A 20,899-nucleotide genomic window follows, 5' to 3' on the forward strand; every position below is an offset into this window, starting at 1 on the left:
CTTTCTGTAGATTAGGGTGTTTTACAACATGTGAGATAGTATCTCCCTAACAAAACAGACTTTCTCCTGTGTTTGAGGTTCTTTCTTTCATGTTAATCAATAACATAGTTCCAAGTTTAAAAAATAACAGAAAGCTTGAAAATCGGCTTCACATTTGTGCTGCATGTTCAAAGAATAAATCATTAGTGGTGAATTAGACACGACTTGAGTAAATAATGATGAGACTGAACATTTTTCAAGTTATTATTACATTCTCCAAACCATTATACCACTTTAATGCTGTTTAGTAGGTAAATACAATAAAAATTGTTTAAACCACGAGCGCCCCCTTGTATCTGGTTGATTTAGTTGTTTCTATGTGAGGTGGTTTAGTTGTGGGTTTTGGATGTACTGTATTATTAAACACTGATAATATATAACAGGTAAATTCGTTTCCTAAACAAACTTTTCTCCTCTGTCTCGGTTAAACTGGAGTATTCTTTTTCGAGAGGACTTGAAAATAAGAATGCACTTAGGAGATCTTAAAATGGGATCTGAAATAATTTAAAGAATCCAGTTCCTTTTTGTCTAAAATGTTATTTCCATTTGTTTTTCCTGGTCACATCAGAGACCATGGGCGACTGGGGTTTTCTGTCCTCTCTACTGGACAAGGTCCAGTCGCACTCCACTGTGGTCGGGAAGGTCTGGCTCAGCGTGCTGTTTATCTTCAGAATCATGATCCTTGGAGCTGGAGCGGAGAAGGTAACTTTTTGTTTGTTCATACTTTTTTCACTACATTTTTTATTATCGTTATTATTATTTATTTATTTATTTATTAGTCACGTTTTTTAAACAGCATGTATCTCTCATTTAGTTCACTGAGACATTTAAAGCATTTTGGTGAAATAAGGCCCCCTAGTGGTCATCATGGAGATCCACAGCTCCTGAACAACTGTAGCTAGAAACAAATGATCACAACCATTCATCAACCTTTTCAAAATTCATTTATATCTTGATGCTTTGGGCAAGAGATTCCGAATCCTCTCTTTGATAAATTATCCTGTGTACTTTTTGGAAACAAAAACCCAGTTCAATTAATTTAAGTTTAACTTATATAAGAGAAAAAAAAACTTTTAATGAAAATACATAACGATTTGAATAGTGTATGCTGGACGATTAGAGCTCAATAAAATGCCTCTATGTCCATAAAAGTACCTTATCATTCACTCTATTTGCTGTACATGTACTGTACATAATGACACTAATTTCTCCTTCTTACATTACAGGTGTGGGGTGACGAACAGTCGAAAATGATTTGTAACACCAAACAGCCCGGTTGCAAGAACGTCTGCTACGACCACGCCTTCCCGATCTCGCATATCCGATTCTGGGTCCTCCAAATTATCTTTGTCTCCGCGCCAACGCTCATCTACCTTGGCCACGTCATCCACGTTATCAACAAAGAAAATAAGCTGAGAGAATATATGAAGACGCACTCTAGCAGCAAGGTCCCCAAATACTCTGACGAAAAGGGCCACATTAAGATCAAAGGCAATTTGTTGGGAAACTACATGATCTCCATATTTTTCAGAATCGTTCTAGAGGTAGCGTTCATCGTGGGTCAGTATTATCTGTATGGGTTTATAATGGACCCAATGATTGCTTGCTCCAGAGCCCCCTGTCCCTTCACCGTGGAGTGTTACATGTCCCGACCGACGGAGAAGACCATCTTCATTATATTCATGCTTGTAGTGTCCTGCGTTTCTGTTCTGCTGAACGTAGTTGAGATCTTCTACCTGATATGCTGCCGATCATCCAGGCAAAAGTTTAAGAAAACTGTGCCATCTTCTGCAATTGCAATTCACCCACGTTCAAACGGTGACATTCCAAGTAAAAATGAAAAGCTCGGCCTCCATGATGCCAGCCAGAGCACGGCCTGAAGAACGCCACTTTAGATTTGTGATTTATTTAATAATCAGCTACCTGTCCGTACTGTGTGTGCACTGAACAAAAATGTGTTAATACACAGCCCAGGCTCTGTAAATGGGCATGTTGCTTGTTACGGTGGAACCCCTTTGTTTACACACCCACACACAGTACGGACGGTAGCGTATCATGAGGCGATATTCACTGATTTTGTACTCATAAAGTGATTTTGACTACAAGAGTTCTCCAGGAACTTTTAAACAGTTGGCCAAAAAATTTGAGTTATTTATTTATGTTATGCTTACAGATGTCTGAAAGTCACACAAATCTGGACACATACGTATGTAGACTATATTTATGAATAGAAAAAAAACACTAAAATATTAAATCATACTAATACAAAAAGTACAATAAAGCAAGTGGGATTGTGTCATTGAAGCAAACTTTTTATTTACTTTTGTACTTACAGGAAGATGAGCCAGTTTGGAACATTGGTGCCCCTTAGTGGTAATTCTTAACATTCGCTATAGTCATATTGCTGTGGACTGTAACTACATGGGTGTTATACATCAGTTTCTCCTACACTATGACTGGCATAACTTTGGGAAGTGTAAATATTTTGATAACAAATCGTGTTTTTTCTTATTTTGTATTTTTAATGTGTTTGTAATTGATTGTAAAAAATAAAAAATGGAGCACCAGACAGAATGAGCCATCTCTGAGCTGTTTTGTCTCTATTTGCAATAAATGGCACCAAATGTCAGCTTTTGTAAGTTAATCACTTTATTTTGTTATTTATGAAAAACATATTCTCTAGTGGGCCCTAAGCAACTGCTCATATCGCTTAAAAAGGTTGGGCCGGCTCTGGTTGTGATGTTATTGCTCTGTCTGTTTATTACTAGATGTTACGAGGACCAAAGTCTGAAGGAAAACTTGCTGACATAACAAATCGGGCAAATCAACTTCAGAACTTGTTGTGCATTCCAATACCCAATCAATAAACGAGGAACAATATTTCACAAAATAACGTTAGAACTTCCCTGCATTCCGATAATTATACTTCGAAATTATTAAGTATGCCAGTAAAAGATTAAGGGAGCAGTATGCTGGCATCAGCAATTATGTTTTTTCCTTAAAGCATTTGTTTATCATTGTATCAGGAAAAAGTCGACGTCTGCATGAGATAGCTCTTTATCCTGGCTGCACCTTTATTTTTATAGTACAGACGTAAAAGTTGTATTTCTTTCCTATGGCCTTTGGCCTCTGTTAACTTTGTTCCATTCAACTTAGCCACCAGTTTCTATTGTGTTTTTTTAGTGTTTATTTCTTTTTTCATCCCTTGCTCGTTTTTTGATGATTACTCCCCGCTACATTTTTTTTCTCCTTGGGAAAACGTCATACTACTGAACACCTATTAAATATTACATGTATTTGTCCTTCTGTTCTTCCCTGGACTTTATCTGCACATCTCTGCTGACGCCATGTGTGTGTGTGTGTGTGTGTGTGTGTGTGTGTGTGTGTGTGTGTGTGTGTGTGTGTGTGTGTGTGTGTGTGTGTGTGTGTGTGTGTGTGTGTGTGTGTGTGTGTTACGTAACATGGTTGAGATCCTGATGACCCTACAAGCCCATGAACCCAAGGTCCAACTTCTTAATTAGTTCTAAAAAATGAGTAAGTATTTCAGTTTCAGTCATTTCCAGCCAGGACAGCAGGTAAGAGGCAACGCTTTTTGTACTCTCCTAGAGATCATTTGAAGGATCGCGAAAATATAAATCGTAAATGAGTGTAAATATTTTTAAAGAACACTATACAGAATAGAAATTGTGTAATTTGTTTGTTTTTTATATTTGCAAGTTGTATTTTTTTCTACTTTGAATGTTAATGACAATGATTATGATAACATTTGATTAATTTTGATGTTTTACCTTTAAGTTTTGCCCACAAAACAAGACAAATTACTTTATAATAGATGTAAAGAGTTGTTGGTTCTTCCGTTCAAAATTCTGAATAATGGTTATCAAGTCAAGTCAACTTTATTGTCAATTTCTGATGTATGTGCCAGACATACAGAGAAATCGAAACTACGGTTCTCTCTCTGACTCATTATTTTATTAGGTTATTGACCAATTTGCTTGAGGTTCATTGGCCGATGACATTCTTGTTCGTCTTAAGTAGCAAGGAGATTTTTATTTTATTAAATCTAAAAGTACAATGAGATCCTTACATCCAATGATATTATTGCACATCGATTGAATACTAAGCTGTGGTTAATGTTTCAGTGAATAAGGTGTGGAGCACAATCAATGCCCCACTAGGGGCAATTGGTTATGAGCAGTTCCTCACACAGGAAAATCAAACAGATACACCAGGGAGCTTAGATGTGGAAGGAATCTATGAATAGACAAATTCAGTTTTTGTTGAACTAGTATTTACAGTATTTCTTTCTATGTTTTAAAATCACAGATCGGTAACTGAATATCACCAATAACAACAATGGGAGACTGGGAAATCCTTTCATCATTGCTGGACAAGGTCCAGTCCCACTCCACTGTGATTGGGAAGATCTGGATGAGCGTCCTGTTCCTGTTCCGGATCATGGTTTTGGGCGCGGGCGCTGAGAATGTGTGGAAGGACGAGCAGAAGCACTTCACCTGCAACACAAAACAGCCTGGTTGTGAGAACGTCTGCTACGATTGGACCTTCCCCATCTCGCACATCCGCTTCTGGGTCCTCCAAATCATCTTTGTTTCCACGCCAACTCTGATCTACCTGGGCCACGTCCTGCACGTCATCCACAAGGAGAAGAAGTTGAGGGAGAAGAATAAACTGCGGGAGCAGATGTCCAGCCCCGGAAGTAACCATTTAGTCAAACTGCCCAAATACACCGACGACAAGGGAAAGGTGAAGATCAAGGGGAGCCTTCTCGGGAGCTATTTGACCCAACTAGTGTTCAAAATCATCATTGAGGGTGCCTTCATAGTAGGCCAGTACTACTTGTATGGTTTTATCATGGTCCCTATGTTCCCCTGTTCCATGAAGCCCTGTCCATTCACCGTCGAGTGCTACATGTCCCGACCCACGGAGAAGACCATCTTCATTATCTTTATGCTGGTTGTAGCCTGCGTTTCTCTGCTACTCAACTTCATCGAAGTATTCTACCTGATTTGTACCAGGGTCAAATGCGGGTCAAGGGCTAAATCTCAGAAAATCACTGTGGCGGAATATCCTGCCGGCCTCCCAGGAAACAGGTGGCAGAATATAGACTATGCCCTCAATCAAAACAAGTTGAACTTTGAGTTAGGGAGTCTTGGTGGAAACCTGGATGGAGCCAAGGAGGAGAAGCGGCTAATGAGTGGTCAATAAATATTCAGATTTAATATTTCTCTGCCAAAATGGGTCCAGTAGTTGGGACAAATCCAAGAGACTGACGTGAAGAGTTTTTAAAATATGAATCACAGAACATGAAGGCAAAGCTTTATCATAGTGTAATAAACATTTAATAAAACTTTACTTTATATTTTTATGGTACACCTTATCTATACACATTTTTCTGCACTTTGTCTTTGCACTTCTGTTGTGTTTATTTGTGTATCAGGTGGATTCACTTGTGTGTTTATATTATATATTTTCGTCTTCTATATTTATATATAGTGTACTGTTGAGAGGCGCCTGGGACTTTTTTCATGTCATTGCCAATGACTGCTGCTGTAATTGTTGTGCATATGACAAATAAACCATCTTGAATCTTGAATCTCTTACATCTTAAGGGATAGCCAATTTTCTGCATAAATTGGCAATTTTATCTGGCCATGTTGATGGAATTTCACATTTATTTTGTATTATTTGACTGGAGATCTAATATTGCAACACATTCAATATTGATAATATATTTATGTTTTCTCGATATGCACCTATCTATGATTGAGCAGAGTTTTATCCATGCCAAGTTATTTAATATGTAATTTAAGTTATTGGCATCTTCACTATCTGGGACTGGAAAAAAATAACATACAGAATAATGAAGATTATGATGATCATTGTATCTACTGTATATGATTGAGACATTTAAGTATGCTGTGTTGTTTTTGAAATGATTAAAGTTGGTTAAAAAAATTAAATCTTATGAATTTTAAAAAGCAGAGAAATAATTTGTTTGTGTGGTTGTGTGTGTGTTGCGTAACGTGGTTGAGATCCTGATGACCCTGCAAGCCCATGAATCCAAGGTCCGACTTTTTAATTAGTTCTAAAAAAATAAGTAAGTATTTCATTCATTTCCAACCAGGTCAGCAGGTAAGAGTCAACGCTTTTTGTTCTCTCCTAGAGATCACTGATCATTTTAAGGATTGAGAAAATATATATCGTTAGTGAGTGTAAATATTTGTAAGGAACACTATACAGAATAGAAATGCAGTGACATTTGTTTGTTTTTTCATATTTGCAAGAAGTTATGTTTTTTTCTACTTTGAATGTTAATATAATTATAAAATAGATGTAAAGAGTTTTTTGTTCTTCCGTTAAAAATTCAGAATAATGATTATTAAGTCGAGTCTACTTTATTTCTGCAGTATGTGCCAGACATACAGAGGAATCGAAACTACGGTTCTCTCTCTGACTCATTATTTTATTAAGTTATTGAGCAATTTGCTTGAGGTTCATTGGGCGATGACATCCTTGTTCGTCTTAAGTTCAAGGTCTTTATTAGTGTCCCAAGAGGGCAAATTGGTTTACAGTGAGGAGGTAGTGGTTTAAAACATACAAACAGTACAGGACAACAACAGACATAAACCACCATAGCATGTACACAAACCTGGGCATAAAGTGCAACTAGTAGAGTAAAAGTTAACACATTAAAGTGCCAATGCAACCACAAGGTCACAAAGTCATGAAGTGCCAAAAAAGTGCCAAGATATAAAGTGCCGGCATACATTGCTGTAAGTAACCAGGATAATTTTGTTTAGTTTAAATCTAAAAGTACAATGAGATCCTTTCATCCAATAATATTATTGCACATCGATTGAATACTAAGCTGTGGTTAATGTTTCAGTGAATAAGGTGTGGAGCACAATCAATGTGCAATTGGTTATGAGCAGTTCGTCACACAGGAAAATCAAACAGATACACCAGGGAGCTTAGATGTGTAAGGAACAGGGCCGGAGTGGGACTCATTTTCAGCCCTGGAGTTTCATGCCTCAGATCAGCCCACTTTCACGCCGACATTATTAATGTAATGTAATAACAACCTTAATATGTACGTCTGCAAAAGTGCACTGTTCTCTGCACCCTTGTAATTCTGTGTTTTTAGACTGTGTGGACTCAAATGCTCCTGTTTAGCCTATAGCCTACTCAGGTGCCTGCCATGGTGCTACTATGTGCAGTAGGAGTGTACGGAGACGTCATTATCTGTAGGCTATCTGTTCAACAAACACAATTAGCCTATCTATATGTAGGCTACCTGTATTCGGATATGAAACCGGAAGTGGCTGGGGCTTATGGGCTTATGTGTGAAAAAAACAACAATTATTGTCCCTTCAGAGCCTCAAATTGATTTAATATTGGCATATTATCAATAATGAGATAGGCATATTTTCCTCATACTGTACTCATCTGTTTCTCTCTCTCATTATAACTGTCTAAGCCCCTACACGTTTGACTGGGGGACATTGAACATTCAGAGTCTGAAACAGTAGGCCTATTACATCACAGTAAATCATAAACTTGCCCAATTTATTTTATTTTTTCATCTCTGTCCCTTTTTATTTTTAACTAAACTAAGTTGTATCATCGATCTAGATAAGATTTATTTTGCCCGTTTATTTCCCTCTTCTCTCTCACTCTCCCTGTCTCTCCCTCTGTCTCTCACAGGCCTATCTCTGTCTCGCTATCTCTCTCTCTCCCTCTCTTTTTTAATTTCTAACTTAGTTCAATGAATAATTACTTTAGACTAGGAAACAGCGTTTTATAATCTAGAGGTCTAATTGATCAACGCACAAAAACGAAACTTTTTTTGAGCAAATCTCTTAGTTATAAACAGATTGTATGAACTAAACAAGCGAAGTGTTTGCAGATCGAATATTTAAAGATCGATTTTATTAAATGAAGAGACGTGGTTCACGTTCAGAGATTTGAAATAAATAAAAGTCAGGAGGGACTGAAGGTGACTCGGGGTCACAAACATCCAGCGGAATGGAGAGACCGCAGCTCACGGGGCCATGCATAAACGCAGCTGGTCTATCTCTTTTCTGCCACGGCAGCGGAGATGAACAGCTGATAGGTGCCACTCAAGTTAAGGCAGAACGCGCCGCGTCAATTTAGTGCATGATAGGCAAAATAAATAAATAGTTGTTTCCTGAATAATAACGAGATTATTCGCGAAGTAAACATATTCGGATCGATCATCTCATTATCCGTGCTCATCCGAATAGGCCTACATGTTCGGATTCTGGCTCATCCCAGTGCAGCCGACGCTCCAGTCGCCATTGTCCCGAGCATGCATTGAACATATATGACTGGGGGCTGTGACTAACTTTCATAAAGCCTTTGGTATGAGCGCAGAATTACAAGTTATCTTTCACCTCGTAGTCCGACATGCTGCTAGAGAGAGGCACGCAGCAGGGCTAAGAGGCCCTAAATTCTGCTTCAAAATAAAAGTAATCTCACGTTACGCCAGTTAGATGCTTTTAATGTGAAACTGAAGCTGTAGGAAATGGTCAGTTTCCATTAGCAGTAACTTAACTGCGGACTAATAATATGATTTTTAATGCACCAATAGGTAAAATTATATTTTAACCCAGTGCCATGACTGGGCCGGCCCTCGCAGCCCAAAAACCAGAGCGGCCCACCGGGAATGCTCCCGGTTCTCCCGATTAGCCACTCCGGGCCTGGTAAGGAATCTATAAATAGACAAATTTAAGTTTGTTGAACTAGTATTTCCTTCTATGTTTTAAAAAAAATCACAGATCGGTAACTGAATATCACAAATAACAACAATGGGAGACTGGGAAATCCTTTCATCATTGCTGGACAAGGTCCAGTCCCACTCCACTGTGATTGGGAAGATCTGGATGAGTGTCCTGTTCCTGTTCCGGATCATGGTTTTGGGCGCGGGCGCTGAGAATGTGTGGAAGGACGAACAGAAGTACTTCACCTGCAATACGAAACAACCTGGTTGTGAGAACGTCTGCTACGATTGGACCTTCCCCATTTCGCACATTCGCTTCTGGGTCCTCCAAATCATCTTCGTTTCCACGCCAACACTGATCTACCTGGGCCACGTCCTGCACGTCATCCACAAGGAGAAGAAGTTGAGGGAGAAGAATAAACTGCGGGAGCAGATGTCCAGCCCCGGCAGTAACCATTTAGTCAAACTGCCCAAATACACCGACGACAAGGGAAAGGTGAAGATCAAGGGGAGCCTTCTCGGGAGCTATTTGACCCAACTAGTGTTCAAAATCATCATTGAGGGTGCCTTCATAGTAGGCCAGTACTACTTGTATGGTTTTATCATGGTCCCTTTGATCCCCTGTTCCATGAAGCCCTGTCCATTCGAGGTATTGTGCTGCATGTCCCGACCCACGGAGAAGACCATCTTCATTATCTTTATGCTGGTTGTAGCTTGCGTTTCTCTGCTACTCAACTTCATCGAAGTATTCTACCTGATTTGTACCAGGGTTAAATGCGGGTCAAGGGCAAAATATCACAAGATCAGTGTGGCGGAATATTCTTCCGGTCTCCCAGCAACAAGGTGTCAGGATATAGACTATGCCCTCAATCAAAATAAGATGAAATTTGAGTTAGGGAGTCTTGGTGGAAGCCTGGACGGAGCCAAGGAGGAGAAGCGGCTAATGAGTGGGCGATAAATATTAAGATTTCTCCACCAAAAAAAGTCAGAGAGACTGACGTGAAGAATTTTTAAAATATGAATCACAGAATATGAAGGCAAAGCTGATAAAACTTTGATAAAACTTTATTTGCACTTTACTTTATATTTTTATGGTGCACCTTATCTCTGCACTCTGTTATGCAATCGGTGTCCTTGCACTACTGTTGTGTTTATTTGTGTCTCAGGTGTGTGTGTTTATATTATACATTCTCTTTTTCTATATTTATGTGTATTGCACTGTTGAGAATCACTTGGTACTTTATTCATTTCATGTTGTGCATATGACAAATAATCCCTCTTGAATCTCTTGAATCTAAAAGGGATAGTCAAATGCATAAATTGGCAAATTTATCTGGCCATGTTGTTGTTTGAATTTGACGTTTATTTTGTATTCTTTGACTGAAAATCTAATATTGAAAACGTATGCATTATTGATAACTTATTTATGTTCTTTCGATACCCACTTGTTTGTCTATGAGTGAGCAGAGTTATGTCTGTGCAAAGGTATTAAATATGTTATTTAAGTGATTGCCATTTGGGACTGGAAAAAAATCTACATACAGAATAATGAAGATTATGATGATTATTGTATCTACTGTATATGATTGAGACATTTTAGCATGCTGTGTTTTTTTTTTATTATTTAAGTTGGTTAAAATATACCTTTTTTATGACTTTATTCATTCTTTTCGGATGACAGAATTTACATATTGGTAAAGTTGACATTGACACTGAGTAATCCTCAACTTAGAAATGAACAACAGACTAACCGGTTGGATTCTCCTCTAGTTGATGATTCTGGAAGAGTAGTAGGACCAGGATGCTTACTAGGCGTAGATGTAGTTGGGCCCTGGATTGCCATTGCTGAGGATTTTGTCTTTTGGTAGCTGGAAAGAAAATACAATAATAATTAGAATGCCATAGAATTAATTGCAAATATATTTAGAATAACATCACTTTCTATAATGTAAAGAGATGTTATTTAAACCTTTGCCTTCATGATACTTGTCGTTTACAAATTAACTGCGTACTACAAATCATGTTTTTTTCTTGAAGGAAGTCGTGTCTTGGGGATGACCGGTCGGTAGAGTAGTAGTGCGGCCGTGCATAGATCACAGAGAAATAGCCAAATCGGCACAGATTGATTGGTGCAACTCTACTACATAAGCAATTATAGATCTGGGGTTGACTGCTTGAAAATGTAAGCTAACAAAGTAATTTTCATTTCATTTCCCGGGAGTCGGGATGATTTAGCTAGCGTTATCCACTCAATACAGTACATTGCTACGTAAATTACTTTGTCCGCCTTAGCAAGAAGGCTAACGTGGCTAACCTAAGTTAACACGACGGCGAAAAACACAGTATAATAGTTAACGAACATTACTATTTCACTTACCTGTCAAACAGGAAGCACTGCCCATTTGTTTTCTGCTTGTTTGTGTCCGACGTCGGTCCAATTCTCGATAGGCCTGGCTGGTTTCAGCTGATAATACTTAATTTTTTTAGACTGACAGGGAGTCGAGGAGTTGTCAAGGTTGCCTGTCTCGTTAGCAGACTCCATTGGATGTAAAAGCGACGCTTTGTTACCGCTGTATGTTGAACGGAGCCAGAGTCTAGCTGAAGAAGGCATTCAAGTAGAGCATGCATTCATGTCATTTTCACCAAAGAGCGCTCGACCCGGAGCACCTCAAATGAGCTAGACTATTATAGAGGAAAACCAGTGAATGTCTAATTTTTAGGATATGTAAGCCTATTCACTTATTGACATTAAAAAGTTATTAAAACAACTTTTGTAACACAGAAATGTTGACTAATACCCCTTTAAGTTTGTCCATTCTGTGCTACTTTAGAATCATGGCAGTGCAAAATGGCGGCATCCGTGTATATAGGACTATGTATATATAAAGGCGTATTATAAGGACATTTTCAAGCGGTTATACACTAATTAAAACTTACTTATAAATATTTTATTCCATATTTTTACCAAGTCTGTCCTGAAAAATGCCAATAAATTGAAATAATGAATAATATAAAATAATAATAATAAATGCTACACACTTAGCGAAAGTCAACTGTTCTTCTTCTTCTTCTTTCATACTGATGTTTCAATATTAATGGTATCCCTTTTCTCATGCTAAGTTTAACAGCTAACATTAGTGAAAGTTATTATAGCCTACCTGATGTTGATGTGCCCCACGTACTCCAAGACGTCCCTCTCACAGCATAGCATCTGGTTTGGTCTTGCCAAGGTAATACAGGTCTCACCCCGAATCTAGATTAGCCTCCTGACAACAGAGGAACTTGTTAGCAATCACCATTAAAGTGTAGCACCCACAGGAGCACCAGCTGTAGTAGCCTACCCTCTCCTCACCTGGGGCAACCAATGGCTCCTCCTGCACTTAAAAACAGCTCTCCTCCTCTCCTCCTCACTGGCTCGAAGGCATCTTTGGTTTTCCAGGATCTGCTCGAAAAAACCTTTCTGCTTCATCATTTGCACAGCAATGACTGCTAATTTCCCGCCTTGCGGTCGGACTCCAACCTGACTACGTAGTTTGTGACGTAATGGCAATATGGCACATGAGTAAAAATGTAGGTTAGTACCGTTAGTACTACCCAAACAATCTCTTAGTAATGTTAAAATATATATATCTTCGAAATCAATTTCTACTGTAATATTATACAGTCAAATTAGAAAGTTGTTCCCCTGTTTAGAAAAGACCACGAGATGGCGCCATTACCACAAGCACACACACACACACACACACACACACACACTCTTGTCCATCATGCCTGTGTTTCTGTCAGACGTCCCGCCCACCGCCCACACACACATCCCCAGCTTCCTCTTTTCCTCACAATAACAGCAGCGGAGCACCGAGCGAGAGATGGCCGCCTTTGTGGCCGCCGCGCCCGCGACCATGGCAGGCATGGACCCCCACGGGCTGGAGCAGAAGAAATTCGAGTATTTCTCCTCCATTAACTCAATGGCCAGTAAGATCATGCAGGACAGGAAGAAAATCGAAGCGAAACACGGCCCGACTTGGGACAAAATGTCGCCTCAGGAGCAGGACAGCGCCATCGACAACGGTATGATGGACCCACATATCCGAGCCCGATACGCAATGCACCGGGTGGAGCGAGAAGAGGTGGTGTGTTACCCCAAACTACTCATCCAGACAGGACAGAAGATTGTCCACTTCGGGGAAGAGGTACCGAAACGACGTTTAAATGGATTATTATCGGCTTTTTGGGTGTTTTTTTACAGGCCGGTGTGGGTGTAGCCTGTGTTGTCATGGTTGCTAACTAGCCACGTAGCCATTGAAATATGTTCGCTAGACGTGACGTCGCTTGGGAATGCGTAGCCAATCAATGAATGAATCAATTAGGAATAGATAAACTAGATAGATTTGTATATTAGTTATAAATAATTGTGATTATACAGTAGCCTAGGTTTCTATTTGTAACTCAAGGTTTCCCAGACAACGGGGTGCTGTGTTTGCTATTATTATTGTTGCATTATTAATGTTGCATTACATTTTAAATCGTTCATTTTTGATAAACATTGGATTTTTGATCAATAAATTTCACTACGGGGATGAATATGTAATAATAATAATATAAAATACATATATAGTCCTATAAACGTGCACACGTACTGTATTTACAAATATTTTACATTTATACATACACCCACATAGAGTAAGAACATCAACAAACTATCTTTTCTCTGTTTTTTTTTTTTTTTTAAGAACAATTTATCGATGTACTTTTACCTAAATATAGTATAAGCTGCATTGTGTTATGATTGCTTTATCATTAAAGTAAAAAGTGTATTACTCCATTTTTACCTACTGTGTCTTTCTCTTTAGGATATCACCTGGCAAGATGAGCATTCGTCCCCCTTTTCATGGGAAACAAAGGTAAAACTAATCCATATTTGTAGTTCTCAAATACGGTGTTCTCATATGTTGTTATTAGATGTTGGCAGAGGGTTTTTAACACTATCCTAATCTCTTGAATATATGCAGTGACAGATCTAAATGCATCTCTGTTTTTAGATATGCATGTATAGTGGGGGTCCCCGTAGAGTTAGGGCGACTGTGGCTCAGGTGCTAGAGCGGGTCGGCAAATATTTGAAGGGTTGGTGGTTTGATGGTTGTTGTGTCCTTGGGCAAGACACTTCACCCACTTTGCCTAGTGTGAATGGCGATAGTTAGCCTGCTATAACGTGGGAATGGGAACAGGTCTCCCTTGCAAAAGAGTCTCTGGTCTCAATGTGATTTACCTGTATAATTAAAGGTTAAAAAAAAAGTTAGTGATGTTAACCTCCCTCTCGTCTTTCAGAGCCAGTTGGACTTCAGCTTGTCTGGTTCGACCGACCAGAGCGTCTCAGCCTCTCAGGCCGACACGAAGCCAGCGAAGGTTCCTCACTCCGCACAGATCGGCAAGAGTACGCCAGGAGCTAAGGTAGGACAGGGAGGGCGCACTGAAGCTGTTTTATATATTATTTATGTCTTGGCCAAAAAACAACTAAGGTTAAAGGTGGAGTCAGTGATTCTGGAGAACGTTTGTTGTCACAATCACTGTCAGATCACACAATCGGTGTTGATTTCCTCACGATCAGCTACCTGTCCGTAAATAGATCCAGTTTTAATACCCAGCCCAGGCTCTGTAAACGGGCATGTTGCTAACTGCGGTCAGTTTCTTTGTTTACATGCCCATTTATAGAGCTGCCTAGGCTGTATATTAACACCAAAAAAAAATTGAGCACACACAGTACAGACAGGTTAGCGGATTGTGAGGAGATATTCACTGATTTCGGCAAAAAGTGATAGACAACAACTTAAACAAGTATCAATAACAATATTATACGTGTTCGTTGATCGGATATATGGAAGGTAAAAAATAAGGAATGTCTGAAAAAAGTCTCCGAGTTATAATTGTTGTTTTAATATAAATTCACAGGAGTACAGAATGCATGTCAAGAGCATCAAGTGAATGAGAATTAGTGATCTCCCATCGACATCACGATCTTTATAAAGCAGAACATAACAAGGCTGATCATTGGATAACTTGTGTCATGTGTTTCATATTGTTTTTCTTCTGGCTGCCGTCATCTTCTGGATTTCTGGGAAAGAAGCATGATCATGTCTAGACTGTTTGTTCTCAAATGTATCAAAATTACAAAAGGCTGGTGTTTAAAACTATATTCATGTCTGGTTCTTATCGCTATCTCTATGTGAAATGTATGACTGGGCTTTTTATTGCAAAGTCATGTTTACCTCCCCGACTTTCTCACGAGTCTGGAGTGAGCTGATGATGACAAGGCAGTTTTAGATCAAGAAACTGAGAGTTTAAATCAAGTTAAGAATATATCGATTGTTTCTATTGATTATCTATTGATTAATGTAAATTAATAAGGGGGGGTTATAACATCAATTAATTAGACATAGGGGGGGGGCATAATATCAAACTATATAACCTTACACAAGCATTCTCCAGAATTGCTGCCTCCACCGAATCATTATATCCAACTGTAAAAATGAGTTTGTAATCAATCATATCATAGCTAAGCAACTACGGCATGAATTTTACAGGATCTCATGAATGCTTTTACGAACACAGCCCCAGTTTGAAAGGCGTTTCATTGTGTGATTAAGCACAAGCGCTTTGAGTGCGAGAAAAGCGCTATATAAACCGAATATATCATCATTATTATTATTATTATTATTATTATTGTGCAGGTGTCGGTGAGTGAAGGACGGCGGCCAGAGGAAGAGTCGTCTTTCTGGAAGATCAGTGCGGAGCGGTCGAGGCTGGAGGGGGAGCAGGCAGACTTCCAGTCGCTCACCCCCAGTCAGATCAAATCCCTGGAGAAAGGAGAGAAGCCCCTCCCCTCATACCTACGACAGGTAAGCAGCGAAATCTACCAGCGTAAACAAATACAATAATTATTGTAATTATAATGTGTCATATGTACAAACATCTAAATCAGGGGTGTCCAAACTTTTTTCACTGAGGGCCACATACAGAAAAATCTACGAAGGGCCGGGCCACTTTGCAAAAATAACACGTTTATCAGGACATGTAGCTGCTCTGATGTTTAGTTTCATAGTGTCTTCGTAAATTGTAATCCTTCTTCAAGGCAACACTTTCCTTGCACATTAAACAGATACATTCCCCCTCTTGTTAAATGCCATTGATAACCCAGTGTTTTCTGCTTTTTTGTCCAATGTCCAGCTGGGTGAAAATAGTAGCCAGCTGAGATCCCGACTCTCCTAGGGGGGTCCGGGGGTATGCCCCCCCGGGAGATTTTTTAAAGTTTTTAAAGTGAAATGCATGAATCTGGTGCACTTTGAGAGGAAAATTAAGAGGCTAAATCTGAAGAATTTTGTATGAAAAAAATGGAGACAATGTGTCAGATGAATTAGAAGCTATTGGAGAAGGACACATAGATTTTCCATAATAATATTAATTTAAAATAAAATATTATGCAGGGTCCTCTGGGATGGGCTTAGTGCTCTTTTTCTTTTATGGGACACATTTCTGCAATGCAAAAAAAAAAAAAAAAAAAATGTTTTTTTTTTTTTTTTTTTTTTAAAGGGCCATATTACATTATATTTTTAAAATCGTCCGCGGGCCAATAAAAAGCGGGCCGCGGGCCGCAGTTGGCCCGCGGGCCGTAGTTTGGACACCCCTGATCTAAATGATACTTAAAGTACCAACAGTAAATCTTACCATTTCCCCTCAGGAGACCCCTGTAAACACCAAGGAGCCCGAGGCAGCAGTAGCAGAGCCCCCCCACCCTCCAGCGTCCTCCCGTTCCACTAAGCACCGAGCCCCCAAACCTCCAGCCCCTCAGCCCCCTATCCCCGTCCCTGTGCCCGTGGTGGTCAGCGCTACACCGGCTTCCATCTCCATCACCCCTAACCCCGCTCCTCCCGTACGCGTGTCATCGTCCGTAGCGGGCTGGGAGCGATCCCAGAGCACGCTACCGTCTGTAGGCAGCACCGTGGATGAAGTGTTCCCCCCGAGCATCATCTCTAAACCCTCTAAACCTGCCAACCCCCATCCTGCTGCAGCCGCCGTGGAGAGAGAGAGAGCGGAAGAGGGGTCACCCAATAGCCCCTCCTTTGGACAGGTGAGTTTGGAAGCATTACATTACATTACATTACATGTCATTTAGCGGACGCTTTTATCCAAAGCGACTTTCAACTGGAGCACACATTCATACACCGATAGCAGCAGCTACCACACAGGTTGCTGGCTAACTACTGCCCAACCCTACTGTGTCTATAGCCTTTGAAAGTGTTTTAACAGTCCCTCTCTCTGTCTCCGTCTCTCTCCCCCTCCCACCCCTCAGTACAATACCAGCAACAGCTTACTGAAGACTGGATTCGACTTCCTAGACAACTGGTAAACCTCAGCCATCGGCCCCGGGTCAGCACTTTTGAATGAATCATCCCCCATCACCACCACACTGCCATGACTACCGACAACCACGTCTAGGTTTATCAAACACTACTCTTTAAGAAAAAACAAGCATCTTATTATGTTCTAGTAATTATCTTTAGTGGCTTTGTTAAGACATTATGTCACCGCCTGTGTGTGCTGGCCTTTCCACAATCCACATCCCTCTACTCTCCGACTACGGTTCAATGTCTTTATGTTCATGCCAAATATCCCCCTTTCCCACAAAATGCAGAGTAAGCAGGGGTTGGACCTCACAGATTGTGCTCTCTCCCTCACTGTGCATTCACACTGCGATCTACTTGGTTGAAAGTATACGCAAATGGCAAAGGGTTTGATACATACATCGGACAAAGCGTGTATAACTGATATCCATCCATTTTTTTACACAAAAGTTAAAGGTATCAAGGTTCTAATTTTGAAATTAAATTGTTTTAATTAAACGTTTATAAATTGTCAAGCTGTAAAGGCCTGTTACAATGTGCTGCTAAGACTTGCTATTTAAAGCTACGGTACATACAAACACATACTAACTGGCACGGGGGATGAAGAAGCATATTGGAATTCCAGTGGTTTCTATTGACCAATCCCAATACATAGTTGTGGCCACATTTTCTCATATGACAAAGTTTAACTGGTCTCAACACTTGCCCATTGTTACCTGGTGTAACCTGTTGATCGCGTCGCTTGCAGTGTGAATACAAAGTAGTGGTGTGACTTTGCTGCCTACTTGTGTAACTTTTAGACGCTACAATAGCAAGAAAGAAAACGTTGGTATGTTTCACCTGTGCAAAAACCCCTCTGCCATTTTTAAGTGTTTGCCTTTTATTTGTGATGAAGTTTTTGCTCTCCTGATTTTATTTATACTTGCCTGTTATATTCCTTGACCAGTTTTTTTAGAGCTTCAGTAGTGCTCAGTACTGCCCCGCATAGTACAATTACTACAGTCAATGTTCCTACTGGTTATGCAATTACTGGAATATCATGGGATCTGTTTTACCATTGCATCATGTTAAAGGAATACAGCAGAATGTATTTTTTTTTCACACATTTTTCATAGAAGTAGATTGTGGTTTTGTAGCAAGTGGAAACCAGTCTGTTGGTCACTTTGGCGTTTTAATACAAAAAAAAAAATTGGGAGGGAAGAACGGTAATGCAAGTTCTCAAACTTAGTCATGGAAAGTTCATGGACGGTTGAACCTATTACAGATGTCCAGTGTTGGCTTTTTTTCGATTTTTGCCGACATTTTCTTCACCCATCCCCTCCCTACAGCAACCTTTTAGCCTCAAACTAGTGCTGAGCAAAGCTAGTGTGTGTGCATTTCTAACGAGATCGGAAAAAAATACAGCAGGCATGTAGTGATTTGTAACACTTGTGTCGTAGATTTACAAAGAAATTCCACTTTACATGACTAGAGTACTATTTTACTGAATTTTATATTTATCTGCTAATAGTGTCCTATATATATATATATCTCCTCCTGTGTATTGCACTCATGCATTTGCATTTTGAGGTCACGGATTGGAAGGAAATAAATGAATAAAAAGTTCAACCTGTTTCTTGTCAGATGTTCCTTCGGTTCAGTTTGGTGCAAAAAATTCCTTCCTGATTCCAAATACTGTTTCCAAGCATTTTTCCCCTTGTTTTTGATCACACCCAGGAAGGATATTTTCCAAATTGAATACACGTCAATGCACTCTATTTGGATGGAAAGAGAAGGTCTCCAACGGGCGTGTCTGTTATGGTTACAAAGTATTTTCATCCGATAAGAAAAAGTGAGCAAAGTGAACATTTTTGCTGGTAAAGGTGGAGGCTGCAATTCTTGAGAACGTTTGTAGTCAAACTCACTTTTGTCAAAATTGGTGAATGTCTCCTCGCTTGTTCATACTGTGTGTGCGTGCTGGAAAAAAATCCAGTGTTATTACACAGCCTGGACTCTGTAAACGGGTGTGTAAACAGAAGCCCACCGCCGCTAGCAACATGCCCGTTTACAGAGCCTACGCTGTGTATTAACATTTATTTTACGACTCAAACAGTACAAAACAGGTAGCGGATTGTGACGAGATATTCACTGATTTTGGCAAGGATTCTCCAGAAGTACGGACTCCACCTTTTAATAACAATAAAAACAATTTGAAGCAATCACCTTGGAATGGTTATAAGCTGCGGCCCTAAATACACTGTTTTTACTGCAGAGCTGTTGATTCAATGCATGAATTAGGAGCATTACCGTTTTAAACATCTTCTCAAATTTTCACCCTTAATCTTTAATATGGCTTCAGTTCCCACACGATGTAATGAAATGAACATAGGTCTGCTTTGTGTAACCCTATCCACATTATAACAGGATTGAAATAGCAGATCTTTCCATACTCTGTCCCCCTCACTGTGGGACATCCCATCAGTTTACCATCAGCCCTAAAACATCTGTATGGATGACTCAGTCAAATTGCTGCAGCCCACTCAGACCTGCTCCATGCCTCTAGGAAACAATGCAAGTCTGCTTCACACAATGACCTCATTTCGCTTTGTAAAAATAACTTTGATGAGGTGAGCTGCTATTTTAGGATCAGGCCAGGCTGCCCCATTAGCCTGCTAGACATAAGGTAGCCTATAACAAGCTGTTCCAGTAAGAAGACTGTTTTCTGGTTCCAGCTGTTAGCTCAGTAGCCTAGCGTGCAAGCATTTTCATTCACCCAAACATCTCGTTGCAAAAAATAGATTTGAGGGAACACACATGCACAAACACACACACAGACATATACACACACAAAGCCGGCATTCAGAGCTCCTAGGTGTGTGTGTGTGTGTGTGTGTGTGTGTGTGTGTGTGTGTGTGTGTGTGTGTGTGTGTGTGTGTGTGTTGGTTGGTGCTTGCTGCAGGAAGGCGGCTGGACTGGACAGAGGAGCTTCAGTTCAACTAGGGATGATTTTAAAAAAAACATACAGTACCTTTAAGAACAGCGCTATTATATGGTATACGATGCATTTACATTTAATATAGTTCAGGCTGTAGCTATGGCATATCTTATCCGACCAGTTATTAAAAATGATTCATATTCATTTATTTAAAAAGTGGACACCTTCTCCATGTGATCAAACGTGTTGCCCAATCAGGGATGGGAGGCTTTAGCGTGCTGACATCCCACAGATATTTGAGTGAATATAAGTGTGGCCTGAATTAGCTGACACAATCACGGGAACTGCTCAAATGCCCCTCTGGTGTGACCTAAGAGCTAAACTAGAACATGGTAGTGTCCCATCCATCAGTTAAGTCCCTTGTATGACCATAGGGTAAGTGCAGAAGGCCCATTAGCCATTAGCTCAAATACAACGGTTTAAATAATCGGCCATCGAGTTGCATTGTGGGTAATGTAGGCTTAGTTGTCCTGAGAAATAATTGTTGGAATACACTGTATCATAGCATTGACTCGGTAGATTGACTCGACGTCATTCTCAAGTATAAATAAAGGTTCAAATGAAAAATTAAAAAATATCAGAGCTTTAGCTAAAGTACAAGACATGGGACATAAACCATGAAGCCCATATAGTGATCGTAATACAAGTTGTATGACATCACTAAATGGCAGACATGGCTTGGACCACGTCAGGTTTTTCAATGAAACATTAACACCCACTTCATCTGCT

At 39.8% G+C, this 20,899-nt stretch overlaps 3 protein-coding genes across 3 annotated transcripts; all 3 read left to right on the forward strand.

Annotated features, from left to right (window-relative positions):
- Positions 1-612: 612 nt before the first annotated feature.
- LOC307265713 (gap junction Cx32.2 protein-like) lies at positions 613-5,265 on the forward strand (the record flags this gene model as incomplete). Its single annotated transcript, XM_080047508.1, has 3 exons — positions 613-741; positions 1,266-1,913; positions 4,396-5,265. 3 exons carry the CDS (start codon positions 613-615, stop codon positions 5,263-5,265), a joined length of 1,647 nt encoding a protein of 548 aa, XP_079903634.1.
- A 3,623-nt stretch (positions 5,266-8,888) lies between these two features.
- LOC307265714 (gap junction Cx32.2 protein-like) lies at positions 8,889-9,758 on the forward strand (the record flags this gene model as incomplete). The annotated part of the gene is made up of 1 exon (XM_080047509.1): positions 8,889-9,758. The coding sequence occupies one exon, from the start codon at positions 8,889-8,891 to the stop codon at positions 9,756-9,758; it is 870 nt and encodes a 289-aa protein (XP_079903635.1).
- A 2,890-nt stretch (positions 9,759-12,648) lies between these two features.
- cUnh1orf198 (chromosome Un C1orf198 homolog) lies at positions 12,649-18,804 on the forward strand. The gene is made up of 6 exons (XM_080048450.1): positions 12,649-12,990; positions 13,651-13,701; positions 14,126-14,248; positions 15,526-15,693; positions 16,533-16,922; positions 17,145-18,804. Exons 1-6 carry the CDS (start codon positions 12,667-12,669, stop codon positions 17,199-17,201), a joined length of 1,113 nt encoding a protein of 370 aa, XP_079904576.1. The 5' UTR covers positions 12,649-12,666; the 3' UTR covers positions 17,202-18,804.
- Positions 18,805-20,899: the final 2,095 nt, after the last annotated feature.

Source organism: Ammodytes marinus (assembly GCF_949987685.1).
Source record: "Ammodytes marinus genome assembly, chromosome: 19".
NCBI lineage: Eukaryota > Metazoa > Chordata > Actinopteri > Uranoscopiformes > Ammodytidae > Ammodytes > Ammodytes marinus.